Source organism: Miniopterus natalensis, chromosome 4 (genome assembly GCF_054644295.1).
Source record: "Miniopterus natalensis isolate mMinNat1 chromosome 4, mMinNat1.hap1, whole genome shotgun sequence".
NCBI classification, from domain to species: Eukaryota; Metazoa; Chordata; class Mammalia; order Chiroptera; family Miniopteridae; genus Miniopterus; species Miniopterus natalensis.
The window spans coordinates 91,825,957-91,851,638 of NC_142084.1; the positions used below are offsets into that span (position 1 = coordinate 91,825,957).

At 47.8% G+C, this 25,682-nt stretch overlaps 1 protein-coding gene across 1 annotated transcript in view; it reads left to right on the plus strand.

Moving 5' to 3' along the window:
* TENM2 (teneurin transmembrane protein 2) overlaps window positions 1–25,682 on the plus strand; it is a 258,817-nt gene that overhangs the window by 197,336 nt on the left and 35,799 nt on the right. Inside the window, exons 16-21 of the mRNA XM_087816191.1 lie at window positions 4,674–4,817; window positions 5,196–5,445; window positions 15,596–15,828; window positions 17,038–17,192; window positions 18,588–19,462; window positions 24,693–24,868. Coding sequence (XP_087672317.1) covers window positions 4,674–4,817; window positions 5,196–5,445; window positions 15,596–15,828; window positions 17,038–17,192; window positions 18,588–19,462; window positions 24,693–24,868 — 1,833 coding nt within the window. The remainder of the gene's footprint in view (window positions 1–4,673; window positions 4,818–5,195; window positions 5,446–15,595; window positions 15,829–17,037; window positions 17,193–18,587; window positions 19,463–24,692; window positions 24,869–25,682) is intronic.

Genomic DNA, 25,682 nt, shown 5'->3' on the forward strand with positions numbered 1-25,682 from the left:
AAAAAATAAAATAAAAAATATTATATCAAGCTTTGGGCATTATCAAAATGATAGCATCAAAAAGTAAACTGATTATTATAATGCATCCCATGTACTCCAGTTTCTACTGTTATCAGCTCATGATGAACTTGGTTTAGTCCAGACCTTCATCCACTCCCCTGCCTCTCATATCCTTCTGAAGCAAGTCCCGGACATCACATCATCGCATCTGTAATATTTCAGTGTGTATCTCTGAAAAAACACTTCATGAACATAGCAACACTACCATTATCACGGCAAAAACACAATAATTTCTCAATACCATCAAATTGCCCATCACTGTTCAACAATTCGATTGTCTTAAGAATCTCCTAAAATATTAGTATTTTGTTTGAACCAGAAGCCCAATAAGATCTACCTTTTCAGTGGGCTGATTTCTCTTAAATTATTTTAATCTATGGTTTTTCCTTCCATCTCTAGCTCTCTTTTGTAAGTTTTATTTGTTGAAGAAACTGTGTTTTTTGCCTGTAGAATTCCACAAAATCTGGTTTGTTTCTGATTGAACACCTGTGGCTGTTGAACATACTCCTGTTTTGTAAACTGCTGACTGGATCTTGAGGCTTTCTCAGGTTCAGGCTTGATTTTTATTTTTATTTTAACCTATACAAACCTTTTAAAATTGAGGTATAATTGACATACAACATTATATTAGCGTCAGGTAGACAACATACTGATTTGATATTTGTATGTGTTGTGAAACGATCAACACAGTAAGTCTAGTTAATATCCATCATCATAGTTACACAATTTTTTGTGTGTGGTGAGAACTCCTAAGATTTACCCTCTTAGCTGCTTTCAAGTATGCAATATAGTATTATTAACTATAGCCACCGTGCTATACATTACACCCCCAGGACTTATTTATTTCATAACTGGAAGTTTATACCTTTTGACTTCCATCACCCATTTTGTCCACCCCCCAACCCCATCTCTGGCAACTACCAATCTGTTCTCTGCATCTGTGAGCTTGTTGTTGTTGTTGTTTTTGTTAAGATTTCACATATAAGTGAGATCAAAAGGTATTTGTTTTTCTCTGTCTGGTTTATTTCAATTTACATAATGCCCTCAAGGTCCATCCATGTTGTTGCAAATGGCAATATTTTATATTTTTTATGGCTGAGTACTATTCCACTGTATGTACGTACCACATCTTTATTCATGTGTTCATCCACTGATGGGCACTTAGAATGTTTCCATATCTTGGCTTTTATAAAATTGCAATGAATATGGGGGTGTGTGTATCTTTTTCAGTTAGTGTTTTTGTTTCCTTTGGGTACATACCCAGACGTAGAATTGCTGTGTCATATGGTAATTATATTTTTAATTTTTTGAGGAAATTTTATGCTGTTTTTCATAGTGGCTGCACCAATGTCCATTCCCACCAACAGTACACAAGGGTTCTCTTTTCTCTACATCTTCTCCAACACTTGTTATTTCCTTTTTTATTATTTTTAAATTCATTGAGGTGACATTGGTTAATAAGATCATAAGGGTTTCAAGTGTCCATTTCTATGGTACATGATCTGTATCTTGCATTGTGTGCCCACCACTCCAAGTCAAAGCATCTTCCGTCGCCATATATTTGGCCCCCTTTACCCTTAACTCCTCCCCACCCTCTTCCCTCTGGTAACCAGCACACTGTTGTCTGTGTCTATGAGTTTCAGTTTTAATTCCCACATATGAGTGAAATCTTAGCTTTTCCTGACTGGCTTATTTTGCTTAACATGATATTCTGCAGGTCCATCCATGGTGTCACAAATGGCAGCACAGCACTTGCTTTTACATATCTTTTTGAGAACAGCCATTCGAACAGGTGTGAGGTGATATTACATTGTGGTTTCGATTTGCATTTCCCTGGTGATTAGTGATGTTGAGCATTTTTTCATGTTCCTGTTGGCCTTTCATATATTTTCTTTAGGAAAATGTCTATTCAGATCCTCTGCCCATTTTTTAATTGGATTTCTGGGAGGTTTTGCTATTGCATTGTATGAATTCTTTATTTCGGATATTAACCCCTTATCAGATGTGTGATTACAAATATTTTCTCCCATTTAGTAGGGTAGCCTTTTTATTTTATTAATGGTTTTCTTTGCTGTGCAGCAGCTTTTTAATCAGATGTAGTTCCACTTGTTGATTTTTTTTTTCTGGTTGCCTTTGCTTTTGGTCAAAACTAAAAAATCACCACCAAGATCAATGTCAAGGGGTTTACCACCTATGTTTTGTTCTAGGAGTTTTATGGTTTTAGGTTTACATTCAAGTCTTTAATCCATTTTGAGTTCATTTTTGTGTATGGTGTAAGATAACTGCCTGGTTTCATTCTGTTGCATGTGTCTATCCAGTTTTCCCAACTCCATTTATTGGAGAGACTGTCCTATCCCATGGTGTGTAGTCTTTATCATGTGATGTGTGGGTAGAAAATATACAATTATTTAACTAAAATTATTCCCCACTGACCTAAACTTTAAGTGTTTCATGAAATAAATAAATGTTGTCTACCCCAAGAAAATAAAATAATTGACATATCAGCAAGGGTTTCTTTCTGAGCTCTCTATTTTGTTCCGTTGATCTATGTGTCTGTTTTCATGCTAATACCATACTGCTTTGATTACTATAACTTTGTAATCTAGTTTTAAATCAGAGAGCATGATGCCTCCAGCTCTGTTCTTTTCTCAAGATTCCTCTGGCTATTCATGGCCTTTTGTGGCTCTGTACAAATTTTAGGGTAGTTCGTTCTATTTCTGTGAAAAATTCCTTTGGCATTGTGATAGGGATTGCACTGAATCTGTAGATTGCTTTGGGTAGTATGGACATTTCAACAGCATTCATTCTTTTAATCCATGAGCATGGAATATCTTTTCATTGATTTGCGTCTTCAGTTTCTTTCATCATGTCTTACAGCTTTCAGTGGTAGGCCTTTCATCTCCTTGTTTGAATTTATCCCTGGGTATTTTATTATTTGATTTTTTTTTTTTTTTTTAAGCAGGACAACTTGATATGTGGTGCTGTCTTCTCCATCAGGAGACACCTAAGGTCAGCTGGTCTATCCGTTAGTGATTTTAGCAGCCACTGATGCTGATCGCCTGGATCCATTAGGTCCCTGGGAATTGCAAAATGTTATCTTAATTCTACCATTGCTTCTTTATTTATTAGCTAGAATACTTTTATGTAGAGATACTTTCTCTTTAACTGCTTGGTTATTTGAGGTACAGTTCAAATCAGAAAGAAAGAATAAATGTTTGATTACTTCCCTTTATTTACTAGTTTTCAGTATAATAAGTCAGTTTTTTAACGTCCTCTAATGGTGGCAAATTCATGTTATTTAAATACCATTCTGAATTCATAGAATGAAATGTCTCTAATATGTTTCAATCCATAGGAATTATTATCTTTACTAATGGTCCAATCGTGCCATGTTTGGTCAGTGGAAGCCTCTTCTAGCTGACTCCCAGATTCTTTCAACTGGACCCCAGTGGATTTTTATTCCTTCTTTTCTATCTGAAATGATAAGATGGCCTGGTCCCGTCTTGTTCATTTCTTGCTCTGCCTATTTCTTCAAGGAGCCCTGATTCCTTTTAGTGAGAAATCATATTTCAAGGTCACAAGCCAGGCACTAGCAACTCTCTCTGCTGCTGGGTCAGTCACTGTTTCTTGGACTTTTCAGAGGACAGGCTAGGAAATGTATGGCTTTTCTAGAAAAGATAAAATGTGTCTTCCGTTCGTATTGACACTCCCATACCTCAGGATTTAAAAGAAGCTGCGGAGAATCCCCGAAGGTGACACACATGGTTAGGAATGTAATGTAGTGGGAACGGCAATAATAACGATGCCGCATCTTTCGAAAGCAGTGTCGCAATTAAAAACGTACGGCCTCGCGGCGCTCCGTCTCGCCTCTCCCTCCCCCGGCTCTGAGAAATTAAGGCTTCACTCGCTCTGTTTCGCCCGTGGGAAAGGAAACCACCAGGAGGTGTGAGCCGGAGCGGAGTTAGGACCAAGCCCTTCATTTCCTCTCCTCTCCCATTTGTCCCTGCGGCAAACATGGGGTTTTTGCGGTTTCTGGATTCTGTTCCCCCCTGACTTGCCACGTAATGGGCAGGCTGTGCCCTGTGCCCAGGTGGCCCGGAACTCTCCAGAATCTGGGCTGAACGCTCCAAGTCCCGTCAACCCAAGCCGTTGCCTCCAGAGCCTCCTTATAAATGAGCCACCAAGCTTCCGTAGGCCTTTCTCCTAGCAAATGAGAAAAGCACAAAATATAATAAATGCGCACAGCAAACCGCAGGCCGAGGGACACCGTCTCCCGTCCATCTCGGGAAGAGAGTTGTGTTGGCTTTTAAATGTTTCATCGCCTCCCTCCACGTCACCGGGGTCATCTTTGAAAGCCAGCTGTTCTTTGGAAAGGTCTTTCCATCCCCACAGAGCGCTTACTGTGTAAAGTTTCAAGGTGGAGTTCAGCTTGAGATTTGAATTCAGTATCGTGTGGAATCGCGGGGAGAAAAGCAATCAGCCCACCTGCTTGAGCGGGACCTGAGGACGGGCTGGGCGCTGCACTGAGCACGTGTGTCCGGGCCGGAGGGCGGCGCCGTTGTAGGCGAGTCACTCACCCGTCTCCCGCCTGTCCCGCCCCTCTTCCCTTTCAGTGTCCGTCGGGTTTGAGTACGAGACCTGCCCCAGCCTCATCCTGTGGGAGAAAAGAACAGCCCTCCTGCAGGGCTTCGAGCTGGACCCGTCCAACCTCGGTGGCTGGTCCCTGGACAAACATCACATCCTCAACGTCAAAAGCGGTACGTGAGCACGTCCCCTTTCTCAAACACAGCCTCTCTCCAGCCTTGACATTTCCTTGGTCGCCTCTCCCCGCCCCTCGGCCGGTTTTCATCAAATGCCCGAATACTCATAGGTTTCCCCACCTTCTCTTCTTAAATGTCAAAGAATGTGGGCTGCTCCTGACCGCCCGCCTTCGGGGCCTCACAGTTCTTCCCCGGCCATCTCTACAAATGTTCTCCTACCCAATCCCGTAGCCCTGGGGCCCGCCCACCCCACTGCGGCTCTCTCAGCATCCTGAGGGACCCGGGAGCGCCCCCAAGGTCACAGCCCCCTACGGTTGCCCCTGGCCAGGCCGCCGTCCCCGTAAGGCCGCGGTAACACCCTCGCACCGCCCGCAGGCATCCTGCACAAGGGCACCGGGGAGAACCAGTTCCTGACCCAGCAGCCCGCCATCATCACCAGCATCATGGGCAACGGCCGCCGCCGCAGCATCTCCTGCCCCAGCTGCAACGGCCTGGCCGAAGGCAACAAGCTGCTGGCCCCCGTGGCTCTGGCCGTCGGCACCGACGGGAGCCTCTTTGTCGGTGACTTCAATTACATCCGGCGCATCTATCCCTCCCGAAACGTGACCAGCATCCTGGAGCTACGGTAAGCGGCCGCGCCGGGCACTCGGCAGCCGCGTGTGGGCTTCTGCAGACACTCCCTCGGGTGGGCTGAGGTTCGAAACCTAGGGCCAGAATCAAGCTGGGATTTGGGGAGATGCTTTGTGCAGCCACAAGACAACACACACACATTCGATGCGGGTGTCAACACCTGAGTGACAAACAAGGGTGGGCGATGTCGGTCGCGGTGTTTGGGGTGGGACCTGGTACCGAGTGTTATAAAACCTCCAGGCATGAATCTAGTACATACCAAACAGTGGAAGAACTACTGCTCCTAGCGGTTGGTCCGTTTCTGTGGCCTCTAAAGGGGCACTTCTTAAAAAAAACACCAGATTCGGGGGCCCCATCCCCAGAGGCACCAATTTAGTAAGTCTAGAGAAGAGCCAAGGCATCTTTTATTCTTGACAAGCTCTGCAGGAGATTCGGCTGCCTATCAACGTTTGAGAGCCACTGATATTCACTTACTAATTCACACGTTCGTGTTGAGCAGCTCCACGTGCTCGCTCTCTGTGAATTCTCTGGATCTGTGCACTTCCGCGAGGATGTGACTTAGAATTACTGAGAATAGGCCACGGTAGGGACCTCCCGCCCGCGCTGGTAGGTTCAGTGCTCGCTGCTAAGTCTAAAGGGCAGGCTCCTCTGTGCGGGACAGAGTTTCTTGGAAACTCCCTTCCCCAGGAAAGTTGATTCCAGGCTGTCAAACTTCGAGAGGGAGCTGTAAGTAGAGGGAGAGACGAAGCCTATCAAGAAGGGGGCCGACCTTTTCAACAAATGCTCAGCGGCTGTATACTGTGGCAGGGACAGCCTGGCTAGGGGAGGAAGAGGTGGGAACAAGCCCAGTCCTGGTCGCTGTGTGTGGGTCTGATATGGAACTCAAATCATGTGGACAACTAAAAATAATTTCAAGTAGCATTACATTCTTTAAGGAAAATCTAACAAGGGGAGAGAAATGGATTGTGGTGGGGACAGAGGCGGGATGAGACAGCTACATAAGATAAAGGGCTCAGGAAACCTCTCGGACTAAGTCACATTTGAGATAGGTCCCAAATGATGAGGTCAGCTCTGGGAAGATCTGGGGGATAGTATTCCAGGCAGAGAGAAGTTGTGCAAAAGCCCTAACAGCAGCTGATACCCTCGTTTATTTAAGGGATCAATAGCAGTCCAATATGACGGGATGGTGGTGAGCTCAGGGGAGTCTCAGAGGAGGTCAGAAAGGTAGGGAGGGGACCGATGCAGGGTCTCATCAGTTGTGCTGACGAGTGTGAATAATATTCGTATTGCAGTGGACGGCCACTGGAGGTTGAAATAGAAAGTGGGGTGAAGCTGATGTGACCTGATTTGCATTTTTTTAGAGGTGATCCTGGCTACTGTGTGGAAAATGGTACCAGAGTGGAGGCTGTAGCAGTTGTCCAGGATTTGGGTGGTGGTGATATGGACTAGGGTGGCAGCAAGGGAAATGGGGAAGTGTTCCAATTGCGATATATTTTCAAGATAAATCTGATAGGAATTGATTGATTGGGTATAAGGAATGTGAAAGAGAGAGAGAGAATGAATATCAAGGGCGACGCCTAGGATTTTGACCTGAGCAACTAGGTGGATGGTGGTCCCTTCTGGAGTAGCCTAAGACACCAGGTGCAGGACTTAGATGAAGTCACAGGTTGCACTTGCTTTTTAGTGTCTTTGAGGCCCCTTCTGGGACAGAGATCAGTCATCTGAGCACCAGCAAGTGCTACTGAATACTCTTGAGAACTAAGACTGTGCCCGGCCCTGGGAGAGGTAAAAAGGAAAGAGAGAACCGCAGCTCCGCCCCTAGCAGGTTGCAGCCTCAGTGGTCCGGTGGACGTTCCCCGCGCCTGGCGGTGAGCCACACCTACGCTGGGCTCAAAGAGCATCCATGTGAGGGTGAGATGGGCACCCAGGCAAGTAGAGGCAAGGCAAGCTGTGCTCCAGAAGAGCCGCCAACCGGCCATCAGAGGAAGACAAAGGGAGGTCTTGTAAGAGAATGTAATACCCAAAAAATGAACGATAAGAGGAAGGGGGCGGCAAAGTGCAAGAGGCTGGACGACCCTCCAGCTGCCAAGCTGACACTCGGACAAACCGCTTTTCATAGAGCCCCCCGAGAGGGTCCCCTTCCCAAGATGTTAATTTTTCTTCCCTGTCGCAGGAGAGCCCTCTTCTCCTCAGGCCTCCTCTTGGCCATGGAGAGCCGGGGAGTAGGGGTAAAAGTAGCACCGTGCCTTCCATGAGGGCCACGCTCTTCCTCTGGCATTTGCAACCCCCAGCATCTTCCTTGTCACTGCTCTTCCTGCTCAGAGCTGAATCGGCACCTGCCAGCCACAGCCCCACCTCCAAACCTTCACTCATGCTGCTGGGTCTGCTTAAAGCACCTTCTCTCCCCAACCTACCTCATCATGACCATCTTCAGGGCTCGGTGTGAAGGCCCCTTCCTCCTAGAGGCCCGATCTCCTTAGCGGGAAATAATTCTCACCCTTTTCTGGGTGACTTAAGTCTAATTTTCCACAAAAGCTGACGGTATTTACTGCCTTTTTCTGTAGGTATTTCTGTGTAAGTCTTTAGGGCCCCAGGGTGTGGATTTCTGTGGAGCAGGCATCTTTGGTATCTGTGCTCCCTGGTGCCTAGAGTAGTGTCTGATCCACACCGGCAGCTCCAGACCTGTGGCTTGAGTTCAAGGGGACACAGACCAGTGTCCTCCCCCTTGTTGGAATTTGCCCTTGGCTCCATGTCTCTCAAGCTCTAGAGGCCACAGTATCCGTGGTCCCAGCGAAGGGCCCACTCAGAGAGAGCCACGCCCCACCCCCACCCCCACCCCCGGGGTGACATTGACACAGCTGGGGGCGTGGAACTACTATTTTCCCTCCACGGCTGTGTGGGTTTTGTTTTTGTGTTTTCCTTTTTCACCGCCTTTGGACTTGTTCTTGCTTTCATCAGCCAGGTATCCAGAGACAATTAGAAGTTAAGCTTTTACAAGAGCACGGGTTCGATACTTCCTTTGTTCCCACTACATAGCTGAAAACAAAGGGCTGTCAATCCCCCTCTTCAAAACAGTAACCATCAAAGGCAGGGAGGGGGGAGGAAGGGACCTGTCGCGCTTGCGTCTTTTCTCCATTGTGAGTCGGCAGCTGTACCATTCAATTTCGGGAGCTGGTGCCCATCCCCGTCTCGCTTACCCACCCCGGAGCCGCGCCCGTGAATCAGAATTCTATTTAGATGTTCCCTTCGATCTTTCACTGCCCATCTCTCCTCCTTTGCTGATCCAAAACATGCAGGGCCCGAGCTCTACGCACTTGCAAAAACTAATGCTAGGAAAAGCCTTCTTCTTAGGTAAAATTCAAGACATTTTCAACATTCCCTTCCCCCTAAAGCCGGACATCACCTTTTGTAGCCCATTTCCCTCCTTATAACAATCACCTTCTCCAGGTGATCCTTAGAAAAACCTGGGCCGTGCGGAGCATAATAAATGCGTCAGCCGCTAGTATCTTAGGGTGAATTCCTATCACAGAAAAATCTTTCCTTCCTCCCCAATTTTGAGGCTCTCTTAGGAACTGGACCCCAATGTCAGGCAGTAACTGATCAAGGATAGGACAAGTGTCTCTCTGCCTTTTTTAACTTGGCCCCTTTGGTAAACATAAGAATCTCACACTTTCCCTAATGTTTGAACGTCTTAATTTTTTTATTTTCCAAATGTAAAGCTATAATATTTAATATGCTTTTTTCAACTAAAACACTTCCCTGTGCTGAGGTCCTGATGGTGCCATAGGGGTAGGTCAAGTGCGCTGTTGCACCAGGGAGGCTCTTCCGGGGCCGGGCTGGAGAGAGAAGAGGCTGAGAGGGTGGGAGCCTAGGAAGGAGGCGAGGGCAAGGGCAGCAGACACTGGAATTAAGCTTCACGGGGCAAAGATAAGCTTTCCTGAGACATTCAACCAGGACAGACCCTGCTTGATGCCAACACAGGATGTTAAGGAGGAATCTGGTTCTAGTTAGAGAGCAAATATTTTCCCTTTGTAGTCAAGATATAAACACGGAGGTCAGGAAACCAAATACATCACAGCACCCAGAATAACAGTAACAACAATATCACTATAAAACTTTGGACGGTTCTTGGCTCTGTTTTCAAAGCTCTTTTCCCAAAGACAGGTCTAAGGGGCCTGAATCTCGTGCAATTTCAGAATGAAACTGAACTTATTTAAAATGGAGAAAAGAAACCGAAACAACTGCAAATTTTGAAAAGCTGACAATTACTGCAAACGTCGCAAAATCCAGACAAATAGCCTAAATTTTTTTATTAACTAACTACTATTGCACTTCCATGATACTTGTTCTACACTTTTTGACTGCATCGTCTACACTTTTTGACTTTTGATCGTCTCTTAATATGAAAATGATTTTGTAATGTCATTATCTATAAAAAGACTAGAGAGTCAGCCTCTCCTTCAGTATAGCTGGTCAAAATTTGCTTCAGAATATCGATAAGTTAGAAATTTTTCTTTTATGTTCACAGTTGATTATTGACGATGTCGTGAAAATTGTTAGAATTGTCCATGTTGGGGAAACTTCACCAAGCTCCTTGCGTAGTACTTCTGGGCGTCTCAGGTCTTCATGTGCAGGGAATGATCTAAATACTTTTTGAACTGACGCTCACTGGCCAGTTTGTCATCGGTGTCCTGGGAAGAGTGCAGGGTGACTTCTACATTGGGCATTAAGCTTCCCGTAACGGTGGGAGAGGAATCAGCACAGTAGGCAGGAGCATTCCAGACAGTTGGTCCTACCCAGGGAGTCTAGCAGTAACCTAACAAGACAGTGCAAAGAAGACACAGGAGCCACATAAGCACATCCCCCTAAAACTAAACCAAGTGTATCCCAGCTCACTTTTGCTTAGTTAGAACTAAAACAAACAAACAAATGTGGCTATTCCAACACCACCCTCTTCCGTGGCACAGAGGAAGCTGGAATAGAAAGAGACGACAGCTGCCTGCAGCTTTGTGATTCTGAGTCGAACACGAGGGGTGGGAACCAGTCCAAGGCAGGGCCTCCCCAGCCTCATTCCTGCTTTCCATCACTCAAGAACCCATTTTCCCAGTCTACCTCTCTCTAGGGCTCCTCACTAAAAACAGCAGCATGAAAGTCAGCCATGTCCATATTTACTTACTTACATCCACAACAAAGACAAGCACACACACATAAATCACAAGACAGCCTGGTGAGCGCTCTGCAGGGCAAGCTGAGAATGCCCACAGATACCTGAAGACTCGCAGAGGAGTCGTTGAGACTGCACAGTGCGAAGAGCTAATCCAGCTCAGTTCTTGAACCTGAGGCACCACTTTTTCCTCAAAGTCTAAGCCTAGAGGTGTTGGTGTTATCAAGGCCATGGACGCAAAGCCTAGGCCTGTCCTTTGAAAGTAGGGCACCTTACTTGTCTACATAGACCGACTCAATGATGCTGTTATATTGGTTTGTTGCCTGCTAATGGCCCTGGACTGGAAGAGCAGTGACCTCAACCTTTCTCCAAAGCTCATGTCCATATGATCACTCAAACTCAGCACTCTCGGTGACCTGGTCCCCTACCTCTGCCCTTCTCCTTCCCCCAACATAGATACTATATTAATCAACTTAAAGCAGATGTTCTTAGGCAAGAAGTAGGTCAGGTCTGCAGACCCAAATCCCATCCAGTCTTTTTACAAAATCTTGACTTAAAAAAAAAAAAAAAAAAGCGGAATTGATATTGCAATAATTAAGAGCCAAATATGACTACCACTGGTAGCAGATAACATTTCACTTTCATTAAGCAATATAAAATAGACACGCAAATCCCTGGCTGCCGCCCTGACACACCAGGCTTTGCAGAATGAATCTTAAATTGCACTATGTCAGTCAGAGCTCAGGAGTTATCAGCATCATTTAATTAACTTTTTTTTTTTTTTTTCCCAAAAACTAACACGTTGGAATAAAATATAAAAATGTAATCCCTGTGCAAACCCACCACTAATGACGGCCCCCAGCAGAGGCCTGAGCTGCACCTGAGCAGGAATCAGGGCATTTAACCCTCTTTGTTCTTTCCCTGAGGTCTCTCCCTCAGGCCAAGGCAAAAGGGGGACATGGCTCCTTCCACCTCAGCCTAGAAGCCTCAGGAACTTAAGGGCCTAACTTCCAGCTACTTTCCTGTTGAAACTGCCATGTGATTTTGTTCTTAAGAGAGAAAAAAAAACACAGCAAAACTTTTACCAGTTTTCCGAAAAGGAATGGTCTTTGGCTCCAGTGACAATAGGATATTATTACCTGTGAATTTCATTTTAAAAGACATTTAAAAAGAAGAGCAGACTTGGGACCCTGCCCATGCAAGTGGAGGGGGAGAGGGAAGGTAGCATGGAGCAGGCATAGAAAATGGTTGAGATTCTCAGGGTTTAGCAAGTGTTTCCCAAACTACCATTGGGTGTGGGCATGGGCTTTCTCCCGGGTGGCACAGACTCTGCCGACCCTGGAATGCACCGATGGCAAGCAGGTGGCACAGGTGGCACCAGGATCCCCCCTACACCTGATGGATGTTACAAATGAGTCACAACGCTCTTTACAGCGGCCCTTGAATTTGGCTTCAGAATGTTTCTGCTCCCGTCCCCCCAGCAGCCTCACCCATCAGGAGGTGCTGACATTCAGGAGGCCACCTCCTTGCCACCCCTTCATTAGCCAGAAGACCTGCTTCACCTGTGCAATCGCCACATCGCTGGTCCGGGAATTCAAGCATTCTTGTCTCGATTTTCCAACGGCCGGGGGGGGGAACCCCAAATCGGGGGAGGGGAGGCCCCAGGAAATTGAGCTAGGAGCTGTCAGCTAGATGGGGGGGAAAAAAGAAAAAGACTGCCTTGATACAAGACTAGAAAATGTGATGTTTGCTTTATGATCAGTTCCTCGGCTAACTGTTTGTTCTTTTTCCTTCTGTTTTCTTTCTATAAAGAAATAAAGAGTTTAAACATAGGTAAGACGAAAAACTCTTTTCCATATGTATAATTCGATATGGTTCGTTGGCTTCTTCGTCTTTTGCTTTCTGTTTCGTGCTTCTGGTGTAATGTTGTCTATTTTTTATGTACCAAATATAGTCCCTTTTTTATGTGCTGATTGTGTGTTGTGGGTATGATAAGCTTTAGCAATTATGAAATGCAGTCAAAAAGCAACCAAATACGCTGACAGTAATTAGAATTTCCGGGAGATGCGAAAGCAAGATAACAGACCCTCCGCGAACTTGCATCCCGACTGCTCGGCGCGGCCCGTAATTGGGCTAAACAGTTGAGGCAAACTTCTGGCTTTTGTAAATGCTGGACTGGGTTCACAAAAGCTTTAATGAACTGGAAACGGGTCAAAAACTCATTTTCAACTCATTAATGATCTTTCCCCCTGGATATATGGCCATTAAAAAAAAAAACAAGTTAATTGCCAATCTGTTGGCCAGAATGAATCCAACAATTGGATGCATTGGGGATTTTCATGGAGTTCGATCACTTTTAAGTAGTGTGAAGGGTGTAGACCAAGTACTTTTTGTCTGAATAGCCTTTGTCACTCAGCCGCTCCATACTGACACCCACACATACACATGTGCCTATGGCCCTGGGGAGCTTCCCCTTACAAAGTTAGGACAACTCCAGGTTGCCCTAGGGTGCACTGAAATGGGTATAACATGAGCTTTCTGGAAAGAAAAATGACCTTCCTTTTACTTGGAAGAAGAGAGAAAAACAATGTATTTCAATACCCGAGGCAATGCCTCTCCTCCTGCCTTGAAATGAAACGTGGAAGGGGCTTCATGAAGTTAGGTCAGAATTAGAGGAAGGGTGGAGTCGAGCTGTCCAGGAGCATCCAAGTTAGTGAGAAAGCCATACATGGGAAGAACCCTCTGCCCCCTTCTCAGGCACCCCCAAATTGGCCGGTTATAGACACCCCAATTGGATCAAATGAAAAAAGCAATGCCCTGGAGGGACACCCCCCTTCAAACTCACCCCATTTGCCTGTCACCATGGCCACAGAAGCAGAAGAAGCATGTCTGTCCATCTAGCTGAGCATTTCAGCAAGAATCCTGGTTGGAACGAATAGGAGACCGTGGGGAAGAGGGGAACCCCAGCAAGAACTGACCCCACACCCTCAACCGTCCGCGCTCTTGCCAGAGATGTTGAAGAGCCGCCCTGAGTGAGGCTCCCTAGAAACTCCAGAATTAATTATCTTGCCCATAGACAGGCACAGATGCCAATGCTCTGATCCTTCTACTGACCACGCCAGCTACTGTTCGTTCCGTCACGTAGAGCAGCATCTAATTGAAAACGGCATCAGTTTCTCCCGTTCTGCCCTCATTTGTTTTGTATGGACGGATATTCTCTAAAGACTTCGTAGCAAAATGAAAGTAGAAGAAAGAGGGAAGGGAAGGGAAGGAATCTAGGTAGCCGTCTCTTGCAAGCTGGTGATCTAGGCTAGAATTTTAGAAAGACCTTGGCTTGTAGTTCAATTATGCGCCTTAATAGCAACCCGAGGAGAAGCTGGAATTAAAGACAGTCTCGAGTCACAAATTGTTCCTAAGAATAGCTTCCTAGTTCTTCCTTAAATCGGGGAAGAACCCAAATGGTGGTGTTTTAGTTAGTCATTTGCGAGCTCGTGTCTACAGGACAAATGCACCCAGCACTGTCATTGCCCTCGCCAACCCTTCACCTCTCCCACCTCCTCTCGTCCCATAATCCCACACTACAATTGAAAAATAACTTTTTTTTTAATTTTAAAATCCTGTGTTCATTTTAGGTGTAAGGCACCAAACCCAAATCAACCACACTAGGGCCAAGAAGCATTTACTCCTTGCATCCTAGAGGCAGCAATTTTTTAATATAATTTTATTGATTTCAGAGAGAGAGGAAAGGAGAGGGAGTGATAGAAACATCAATGATGAGAGAGTCATTGATTGGCTGCCTCCTGCACGCCCCCTGCTGGGGATCCGGCCCGCAACCCAGGCATGTGCCCTGGCAAGGAATCGTACCTCGATCTGCTGGATCATAGGTCGATGCTCAACTGCTGAGCCACGCCGGCCAGGGCTAGAGGCAGTGATTTTAATAACCAGTATGGGAAGGGCATGAGCACCCATTCTGTTCTCAACTTCCAACTAGCGACAGACAACGCAAAGGGAAGAAACTGCAGGGTTTGAGCCAAAAGGGACATGAGTAATGGTCTGACTTGGTTTCTTCATTACAAGGAATCTAGGACCCACAAGAGCCAAAAGACTTACTTAAGGTCACCAGCTGGGTCAGAGTTGAGTTTTGAGTTTTCTGTGTCTCTTGAGCCAGGTCTACAGATCTCACTCTGACCTAGTCATCTACACATAGGACAGCTAGATGCACAACTGAGAAAGTGATCTAGGTCTCTGAGGCTTAATGTCTTCCTAGCACATTTCTCACCTTAAGGTATTTACCTCCTGCTATGGCTTAGGGCCCTGGCCCATCTTGGTCCACACCTGTGAACTCACTATTACCCAAGATTTAAAAACTGTATCTCCAATCCCAGTAATTCAGATTCTGTACATGGTATCAGCAGGACGTCACATTCCTTCACATGAAATGCCAACTTGACTTGTGTCCACACTAAGGCACAGTAGAGAAGATTTGAGGCTGAGGACCGGGGGGAGGAATGGCCCTGTGGAGCCTCCCATGACAGGAAGACTCCAGGCAGCCCCAGGATGAATGATCTGGTACCTTGGAGGCACTGAGGAAGCACAGGTTAAAAAGAGAACATTGTCACATGGAAGTGTCCTTAAATCCCTTCAGAACATGTTGAACCCATGGGGGGAACCAAGGAGGCTGACACACAAAACACAAAAGCAGGACCACGGTGGATCTTGTGCACCGGCTAACGGGAGCAATGGTGTTCTAGCATGGTGGGAAGCGACGGATTCTCTGGTAGTGTAAGGAGTTTAAGCCCAATGAGAAGTCGCTAAAAAAAACATATGTTAGAACACTGAGTTATTATGTTAGACTCTTTCCAGTTCACTAAAGTGGAAAGACATTGGTGATGGTTAGAGTCTTGCTAGGATTTTTGTCATCTCTTTGGTCCAGTAGGCCAGCCGCATAACCCCCTTCCCATTTCTGTTTCTTCTCCTAAAGCAATAACCCAGCGCACAAGTACTACCTGGCAGTAGACCCCGTGTCGGGTTCCCTCTACGTGTCTGACACCAACAGCCGGCGCATCTACCGAGTCAAGTCTCTGAGCGGAGCTAAAGACCTGGCCGGGAACTCGGAAGTCATGGCGGGGACCGGAGAGCAGTGCTTGCCCTTCGATGAAGCCCGCTGTGGGGACGGAGGGAAGGCTGTGGATGCCACGCTCATGAGCCCTCGAGGTAACGCCTGCCAGGGAAGGAAGCCCAGCCCCGGGGAGAGCTGCCCACGAGCTGGCTTCCTCCTTATGGGAACCCCGCTGAGCCCAGGCACTCACTCCTAAACACAGCTGTCCCTAGAATGATCTAACTCTGATAGATGGCTTCAGTGTGTGGGTGAGTGTCTTCTAAAAAATGTACTTATTTATCTGAAGTAAACTTCATCACCCACATTCTGCTACAAATGGAAAGCGGGATGGGTTGCTCCTGGAGAGTTCTTGACTGCGGCCAGTCACAAGGTCAGAAGGAAACGTTAGCTCCAGGAGCCAGAGGGCCAGCTGTGTGGGCTGGAGATGGCGCGAGCCCAGGGGGGGCCTCCAGCCTCTCCCGGATGCTCCTGTTAGACTGAAGCGCTCACAGTCCCGAGCACAGCGCCTGACGTGCTGTAAATGCCCAGGAAGAACGGGTGTAATTTCCGAGGGTCTGGGTTTGGTGGAAGGGGTTCCTGGAACCAATGAATCTCTGTTTGAAAAAGGCTAGAGATATTTAAGGTTAAGGCCTAATCATTTGAAGATCCAGTTCTCAGCAGCATTTTAGCTGCCACAGAGGCAGCCAGTAAGGAGCCTCGGGCTTGCGCATTGGAATGAAGACGCAGAAGAAATAGAAGCTTCTGTCTGAGCCTTTCCGGGGGGGGGGGGGGGGGGGGGGGGGGGGTGCTAGGACCTGCATTCCCCCAGGGCACTAAGGTGATGGGTGGAGTCGGGGCCTCGTTGGGAATGCTTCCTGGAGGAGATATTCCGAATGGGGAGTGTGCGGCTGCAAGAATCGTTATTTCTCGACCTCACTGCTGCAGTCAGTTATGAAGGGTATTCAAGTGAATTTACCACCAATAATTTTTCAAGCAGTGAATTTGGGAAATAACTTCTTTCCTTAAAAAGAGCAGATGCAACGTTACTTCCCCATTCATTCCCTTTGCAGCCTTGGTTCATTTGCAGCCCAAGGCTTGTTCTGCAGTTGGGTAGTGATACAGCCGGCACCCCAGGAATTATGCAGATCTCAGCACGGTGCTCGTGAGAAAGGGGGGTCACCTTAGAAGGTTGAGACCCACACTCTGAGTGTAATAACCCACTCAGTCAGGTCCGAGGAGATCATGCCCAGTAGGGCACCCCACCTTCACCCCACAAAGCCCTGCTCCTTGCCGAGAGACGCACTCCCGCCCTTTGTCTTGCTCAGGTATCGCCGTGGACAAGAATGGCCTCATGTACTTCGTCGATGCCACCATGATCCGCAAGGTCGACCAGAATGGCATCATCTCCACCCTGCTGGGCTCCAATGACCTCACTGCTGTCCGGCCACTGAGCTGTGACTCCAGCATGGACGTGGCCCAGGTAGGACTCTCTCTCACTCTCATTTATCATCACTAAGCCACACCTGGTTCTTGGCCTGAAGTTCTCACCAGCAGCCTGTCTGAGTGGAGTAGGGAGATACAGATCACAGGTTTGTTTGTACAAGGCTTGAGATGAACTAGGCAGCAAGATGGACTGGGAAATGCCAGGTAGGATTGAGAAGGGCAGAGAGGGAAATTCTGCTGAGAAAAGTGGAGCTGGTGACATGCTCCAGCCATGACAGATTACAGGGTAGGAGTTGCTGTGTAATTGCCTCTCTCCTCCATCATTATTGCAGGTTGAGAATGCACCGTACAGTGTTATACGTCAATCAGGACTTCCCTGTTAATCTGAAATGATTGCAACCTCACTATATAAACCTTTATTTTGTGCAGGAATAACTGGAGCAGAGCCCTCCACAGTATTCCCCCAAGTGATATTCCTTTAGTCCGGCTCTTCCTGCGGCGGAGAACACAGGCTCACGCAGATGTGCAGCCTGAGAAACTGGACCGTAGGATACAGATTCCTAATCACCTGGAATACATGTCTACCCTTCCTCTACGGGCCTTTCAACCCGCAGTCAACCTCATTAATTTCAGCTCAAATTCTACACCAAACTGACAACTCTCTACCGAGATTTTCATTTCAAATTCTGCAGAGATATGTTTTGTGCTGTTCATTTTTAAAAATATATCTTTATTGATTTCAGAGAGAGGAAGGGAGAGAAAGAAAGAAACATCTATGGTGAGAGAGTCATCGATCGGCTGCCTCCTGCGTGCTCCCTACTGGGGATCGAGCCCGCAACCTGGGCACGTGCCCTGACCGGGAATCAAACCATGATCTCCTGGATCCTAGGTTGATGCTTAACCGCTGAGCTAGGCTGGCCAGGCTGTGCAGTTCATTTTTTCAAGCAAACACGTTGTAATTCACTGTCCAGCCTTTGAGTCAGGGCCACGTTCCAAACTGCATGGCTGCTTTTTGTGACTTAGATAAAGGGGTCTTCTTAAAATGAACGTAGCCTCCTCAGGCCCACAGCCTGGCGAGCAGGATATAGACTGGATCACATTAGCCCCTAGGGCCATGGGCCACCTGTACCACCGTATAGGACGACCCTGACCCTGGTCCATTCACCTGGGGCTGAGAAGAGCGTCACGGGGTGAGCTGGTGACCTGCTCTAGCCACAGCTAATGACACAGGAGGAGATGTGTGTTACACGGTCTCTCCCGTATAGTCAGCATGGGCCGCGGGCACGTGGTTTGACGGTGGCCCCTCCCCATACAGTGTGTTAGTAAAAAGTCCTTTCTCTCCAGCTGCAGAAAACCAGCGTAAGTGTCTGACACAGGTAAACACCGGGCATGTCAGAAGCTGGTCTGTAATCCGACGCCATGTCACCCACAGGTTCGCCTGGAGTGGCCCACAGACCTTGCCGTCAACCCCATGGACAACTCCCTGTACGTCCTGGAAAACAACGTCATCCTCCGCATCACCGAGAACCACCAGGTGAGCGTCATCGCGGGACGCCCCATGCACTGCCAGGTCCCGGGCATCGACTACTCGCTCAGCAAACTGGCCATCCACTCTGCCCTGGAGTCGGCCAGTGCCATCGCCATTTCTCACACCGGGGTCCTGTACATCACCGAGACCGACGAGAAGAAGATTAACCGCCTGCGCCAGGTCACAACCAACGGGGAGATCTGCCTCTTGGCCGGCGCGGCCTCCGACTGCGACTGCAAAAACGACGTCAACTGCAACTGCTACTCGGGAGATGATGCCTACGCCACAGACGCCATCCTGAACTCTCCCTCCTCCTTAGCGGTGGCTCCCGACGGTACCATCTACATCGCGGACCTGGGGAACATCCGGATCAGGGCGGTCAGCAAGAACAAGCCCGTCCTCAACGCCTTCAACCAGTACGAGGCCGCCTCCCCGGGCGAGCAGGAGCTGTACGTGTTCAACGCGGACGGCATCCACCAGTACACGGTGAGCCTGGTCACGGGGGAGTACTTGTACAACTTCACCTACAGCGCTGACAGCGACGTCACGGAACTCATCGACAACAACGGGAACTCGCTGAAGATCCGCCGGGACAGCGGCGGCGTAGCCCGCCACCTGCTCATGCCCGACAACCAGATCATCACCCTCACAGTGGGCACCCACGGGGGCCTCAAAGTCGTGTCCACGCAGAACCTGGAGCTCGGCCTCATGACCTACGACGGGAACACTGGCCTCCTCGCCACCAAGAGCGATGAAACGGGATGGACAACGTTCTATGAGTAAGTCGATTATAAAATATGTCCCAAGAGCGCTCACGTAGCTTTTAGAATTGCTCAATCCCGTTGTCTTTCTAACTTTGATGTCTACTTATGGCCCCGAGACATTCGTGTCCGCACCCCCCGACTCCTAAACACTTTGCGCCGTGGGGTCTCTGATGTTGAGCATCTCCCCGCAAGAGCTGGGAATCCTCTCGCCTGCTTGTCGTTTGAGTGTCAGGATATTGGACACGCACGGCACCTGGGAGATCAAGCGTTGATTGACTTTGCTGATTAGGCGTGTTTGCCGTGCGTACGGAAATTAGAACCTAAAAGGCAAGATCCTGGCGGGGCTCCTGTAATTTGCCAATAGGTCCAGCGACACACTTGATGGTGCAGACAGGTAGATAAACCCTGAATTTCCTCTTCAGCAGGAGCAGATCGATACAGATAAAGTGCTGGGTATATTAAAAGATGTGAGAGCCGGTCATATTTCCCCTAACAATTATCTCATACTTAATAGTCCCGCCGTTTGTTTTGCCCGAAAGCCATCCCCCCCACCCCCACCCCCACCCCTTCCTGCAGGCCGCTCCTGGTCCAACGGCGGCTGCTGCAGGTATTGAGCGGAGGGGTGCCGGCTGGAGGGACCGGCTAAGGCTTCATTCCGCCCGTTGCTGGCTGAGACGGGTGGAATTTTCGAGCATCTGGCGCCCTTGGTTGGTGCAGGATCTGGTTAACCCCTGTGTATTTGGAGTCCTTGTTTGCTTTCTGCCTGGATGTTGGTGCCCTTAGCCGAGAATTTAGTAAGTTAGGGAGGGGTTTTCACAGAGGGAAAGGGGGGCAAGAGAGAAACACTTGCTCACCCCTAAACCAGGAAAGGTCGCTTTCTGGTTGTATTGTCGGTGGGTTGGGAGGATGCGTGGGAAGCTGCTGCCACCTGCTGGGAGTTTCCTGTATTGCACAATGGCTCTCCCTCGCTCTGCTTTCTTTCTTGGGGCAAAGCTGTCTTCTCAGGCTTCCGAAGCATCCTTGGGGCATTTGGAAGTCCTGTTGTGTCTGATAAAGCCTCAGACCGGGGAAGAGCAGCCTGGATCTCCAAAAGGCACCGGACCGTACTTAAAATTACAACCACCCCTTCTCTCTCTCCCTCCCTCCCTCCTTTATTTGAAACCTTACCACTTCTCACCACCTACCATACTCTACACTTTCACTCGGTTTATTTTTGCATTCCCTCTCCAGCATATACATGTCATGAAGGCAGGGGTTTTCACCCATTTGGTCCCTAGCTATGTCTTCAGGGCCATGCCCAGTGCCAAGCACACAGTAGGCACTCAGTGACACCTGCTGAATAACTGAGTCCAAGGCGGCCTCCAGAGCCACAGAGACCGAGGCTGGACTGGTTTCACTGGGTGGCCTTGAGATCCCCTCACAGGATCTCACAGCTCCTTGCAGTTACCTGCGGGCTTGTTTGCAAAATTACCTGAATCTGAAGATACTCCTCACACAAGGGGAGTAAGCAGAGCTGGAGGCAACTGAATCTTTGAAGGTAAAGAAGACATGTTTTCTACCCCGTCGCCCCTGAGGTCCTGGTCTCAACCCCAATCCTCTGTTCCCCTAAAGTGGAATCTCCAGTTTCTTCTGTGTCTGTCATGAGGAAACAAGGCAACTTGCACATTGTAGGTGTCCAGGTAAGACAGCGGTTGGAATTCAGTCCCGGCCTGGGTCCCATGGAATAAGCGCCTCACAGTCCCTACTGTGCAAGAGCTGGGGCCACTGTTGCTGAGTCCTGCACCCCACACCCACACAGAACCGAGTGAGGGAAAACCCACATAGGAGACTATCTTAGTTGTAGATATACAGTATAATGATTCGGTATTTTTATATTGCAAAACAATAGCTACAATAAGTCTAGTTAACATCTGTCACCATACAAGTATAAACTTCTTCCTCGTGATGAGAATTTTCAAGGTCCACCCTCTTTGCAACTTTTAAATATTCAATAGAGTGTTATTAACTATAGTCACCCTGCTTTCCATTCTGTCCCAGGACTTATAACTAGGAGTTTCAGCTTCACCCATACCCACCCCTGCCTCTGGCAAAAACTGATCTGTTCTCTATCTATGAGCTCGTTTGGATTTTTTTTTTTTAATTTGTCTTTCTCTGTCTGGCTTACGTCACTTGGCAAAATGCCCTCAAGATCCATCCAAATGGCAAGATTTCATTCTTTTTCTGGCTGCATACTAGTCCATAAAGGACACCTTGGTTGTTTCCCTGGCGTGGCTGTTGTAAATAACGCTGTGATGGACATGTGGTGCATGTATCTTCTCATGCTGGTGTTTTCATTTGAGCTATGTGTTGTTTGTATATTTGGGGAATTAACACCTTATCAGATAAATGATTTGCAAGTATTTTCTCCTGTCTAGTAGGTGCTTTTTCATATCGTCAATAGTTTCCTTTGCTGTGCAGAAGTTTTTTGGTTTGATGTTGTCCCGTTTGTTGAATTTTTCTCTTTTGTTACCTTTGCTTTTGGTGTCAAATCCCAAAAAATTATCACGAAGACCAACGTCAAGGAGCTTACTGCTTATGTTTCCTTCCACGTAGTTTATGGTTTCAGAGCTTACTCTCAAGTGTGTAATCGTTTGTGAGCAGTGTGTAATAGCGGACAACTCTCCATGTTCTGCATGGGGCCGTCCGGGTTTTCCAACACCACTTACGGATGAGGCTGCCTTTACTCCATTGTATAGTCCTGGCTGCTCTGTGGTTAATTAAGTCACCATATCCGAGTGGGTGTCTCATCTCTCTGTTCTGTTCCATCGATCTGTGTGTCTGTTTTCATGCCAGTACCTTACTGTTTGTAATAGTTTGAAATCAGGGAGCGTGATGCCTCCAGCTTTGTTCTTCTTTCTCTATGGGCTATGCGGGGTCTTTTGCGGTTCCAAACAGGCTTTAGAATCATTTGTTCTATTTCTGTGAGAAATGCTGATTCATTTTTTAATTGGGCAGCTTGAATTGTATGAGTTCTTTATATAGCTTGGGTATTAACACCTTCAGAGAGATGATTTACAAATATTATCTCCCATTTGGCAGGTGTCTTTTGATTTTGCTGATGGTTTCCGTTGCTGCGTGGAAGTTTTCTAGTTTGATGGAGTTTTACGTGTTGATTATTTGATAGAAAAATATTGGAATTTTGATAGGGATTGCACCAAATCTGTTGATTGCTTTGGGTAGTTTGGACACTGTAAAAATATTAGTTCTTACTCCATGAGCACAGAGCATGTTCCCATTGTTTTGTATCTTCAGTGTCTGTCATCGGTGTCTTACAGTTTGGGGTGACAGGCCTTTAAACCTCTTGGTTAAATGTGTTCCTGGGGATTTATTCCTTCTGATGCAATTGAAAATGGGATTGTTTTTTAATTTCTCTTTCTGCTAGTCTGTTATTACTATGTAGAAATGCAACAGATTTTTTATATATCGATTTTGTATCCTGCAACTTTTCCATATAATATCGTGTCATATGCAAATAGTGACAATTTTACTTCTTTCTTTCCAATTTGGATGCCTTTCTTTGTCTTTCCTGCCTGATTTCTCTGCCTAGGACTTCGTGCTATGTTGACTAAAGTGGCATCCTCTGTCCTGTTCCCTGGTCTTACATGAAAAGCTTTCAGCTTTTATACTGCTGAGTATGATGCCGGCTGTGGGCTTGTTGTAGATGGCCTTTATTACGTTTCCTCTCTACCCACTTTGTGGAGTTTTTATCTTAAATGGATGTTGAACTGTGCCCAGTGCGTTTCTGAGTCCATTGAGATGATCATAGGGTTTGTAGCCTTCACTTTGTTAATGTGATATAGCGCGTTGATTGATTTGCGGACATTGAACTCTCTTCATCCCTGGAAAGGAAATCCCACTTGGTCAGCGTCTTTAAATGTCCACAGAGCTTCACTCCTCCCAGTTCACCCCAGAAGCAAAATTTCTCACGTCACTGGAAGTCGGGAGCCAGATCTGCATTCCCTTCTTCCAGACACAGTGACCGAGCCCCCTGTACCGTTGCTTTCGTCGTCCTAGGCACTCAGGGATGGAGTCGACTAGGCCACGGTGCTTCTGTCCACAGGAATCCTCCCTCTGGTCCCCCCGCGCCCCACCTGCGGCACAAGCCCCCGTCTCCACCACTCCACCCCGCCAACCTTGTCCCTGTCTCCGATCCTGAGGGAGCCCCACCCAGAGGCCAAGTCCCTTCTTCTTTCAACCCTCCAAGCAGAACGACCTTCTGTGCTCTGTCATCTTCCCCATCCCTTCTCCAGGAACAAATCTGATCCAGGAGGCATCAAAGGCTTCTACATTTAGACCTTGAAAAGTCCGTTTCCCTTTCCTGGGCTTAAGGAGGACCCAGGCTTTCTGAATACAGTGGGTCTTCCAGAGCAGAAAAATAGGCCTCCTACCTCCCCACCCACCCAAGTGGAACAGTGAAGATTCTGGTAAAGGAAGCGGGGAAAAAACACTCCACACGTTGAGAAAAGATGGCACATACGTAAGGAAGGAGGGCTCACTTTCAGGCAATGTCCCCTTGCTCACTTGGGTGCTGAGGTCACGTGAGTCACTGGGAAAACTGCCTGAAAAGGCTGCTTGGGGAGCTGAGCCCCGCTTGGTTTGGGGCTATAGGGCCAGAGACAAGGTTACAGGCAGCCAGGCCTGCTGTACTTGAGCCAAGGCCAGGAGGTGGCCTTTGGCCCAGGTCGACTGTCAGAGGACTATGAGGTGACAAGTGGGACGAGGCTGCATGAGGGTGGAAGACCGAGGCCACAGAAGGTCTCCAGCATGAGGCTTTGGTTTGACGGAGCAAACACAACGGGGAAAGAGTGTGGTTAGTTCCTCACGGAAATGACATAAGGAAACTGATCATTTTTCGGAAGGTTAAATTGGTGACTTTGTGGGACACATGAAGAGGAAAAGATGCTCAGAAGCCTGTGTTCCCACGAGCTTGGGAAGGTGTAATTAACTCCACCTGCCGCGGGGAAAACGTCTTCACCGAGTTGAGTCAGGTGTGTTGGCGGGTAGTAGAAAGTGTCGCCACCATTTCTCAGGGCAGGTTGGGGTTTTGAGGATTGTGACGAGGCGCCTCAGACTGATGCACCACCTGGTCACCCCACCTTCCAGTCTCCTCCTCGGGCCCCGTGAGCCTGTCCCTTGTGTAGTTCCAGGTGTTGGCAAAGCCTTGGGCCCCAATCACTGTGTCCCAACCTGTGCGTCTGTCTTCCAGCTATGACCACGAGGGCCGCCTGACCAATGTGACACGCCCCACGGGGGTGGTGACCAGTCTGCACCGGGAAATGGAGAAATCCATCACCATCGACATTGAGAACTCCAACCGTGACGATGACGTCACTGTCATTACCAACCTGTCGTCGGTGGAAGCCTCCTACACAGTTGTACAAGGTATGCCCCCCACCCATCACCACCCCACCCTCAAACTCACCCCCAGATCCAGAATCCAGCAAGTCCAGAGGTGGGAGTTACCAAGCCTCAGAGAACTTCCAGAGACCTGGAGCACGCCTCAGTTGTTGCTATAGTGAAATAGCCACAGCAAACAAACTCTACAAGAGCTCACCCTTGTAGAAAATGACTTCATCATTTTCAGAAGATCATCATCTACACCAAACCATGTAGATATTTGGAAACGTCTACAGGCTTGTTAGAAAATATCGGTCAGTTGTCATTCCCACATGCTCTCCCCACCTCCTACCCCTCCTTCGCTCCCCACCGCCCAGCACACGTGGTTACCTTTCCAAGGGCTGTTTAATTCTCTTGCACCCACTTTTGTGTGTGTGGGGGAGGGGGTCCCATTCTGATTCTCTCCCCCAAGTATTTGTTTGTTGAGTGGGTTGCCTTGCAATCAGAGCTCTTCAGCAATCTCTTGCCGAGACTGGGGCCTCAAAGGTTTCTGGCCATCCCATGGTTATGGTTGCTGTTCGACATGACCTACAGCCCAGACAAGCACAGGGGCTGGCAAGCGAAGGAATCGTGCCGATTAATTTTTCTTTTAATTAAGATAGAATGTCAGTGGGTTAGCCCTTTGTCAGAGAATAAAAGTGTCCTCTTGGTAGATAAATGGTGACATTTCTGGACTGTTATCCCACGGCAGAGTCTGTTGCAACGACTCTGTTCCTGCTCGGTCAAATGATTAATGATGTAGATTCTGTCCGCCATGTGATGGCTGCAGGCGCGGGAGTGACAGGTACACGCTCGCTCG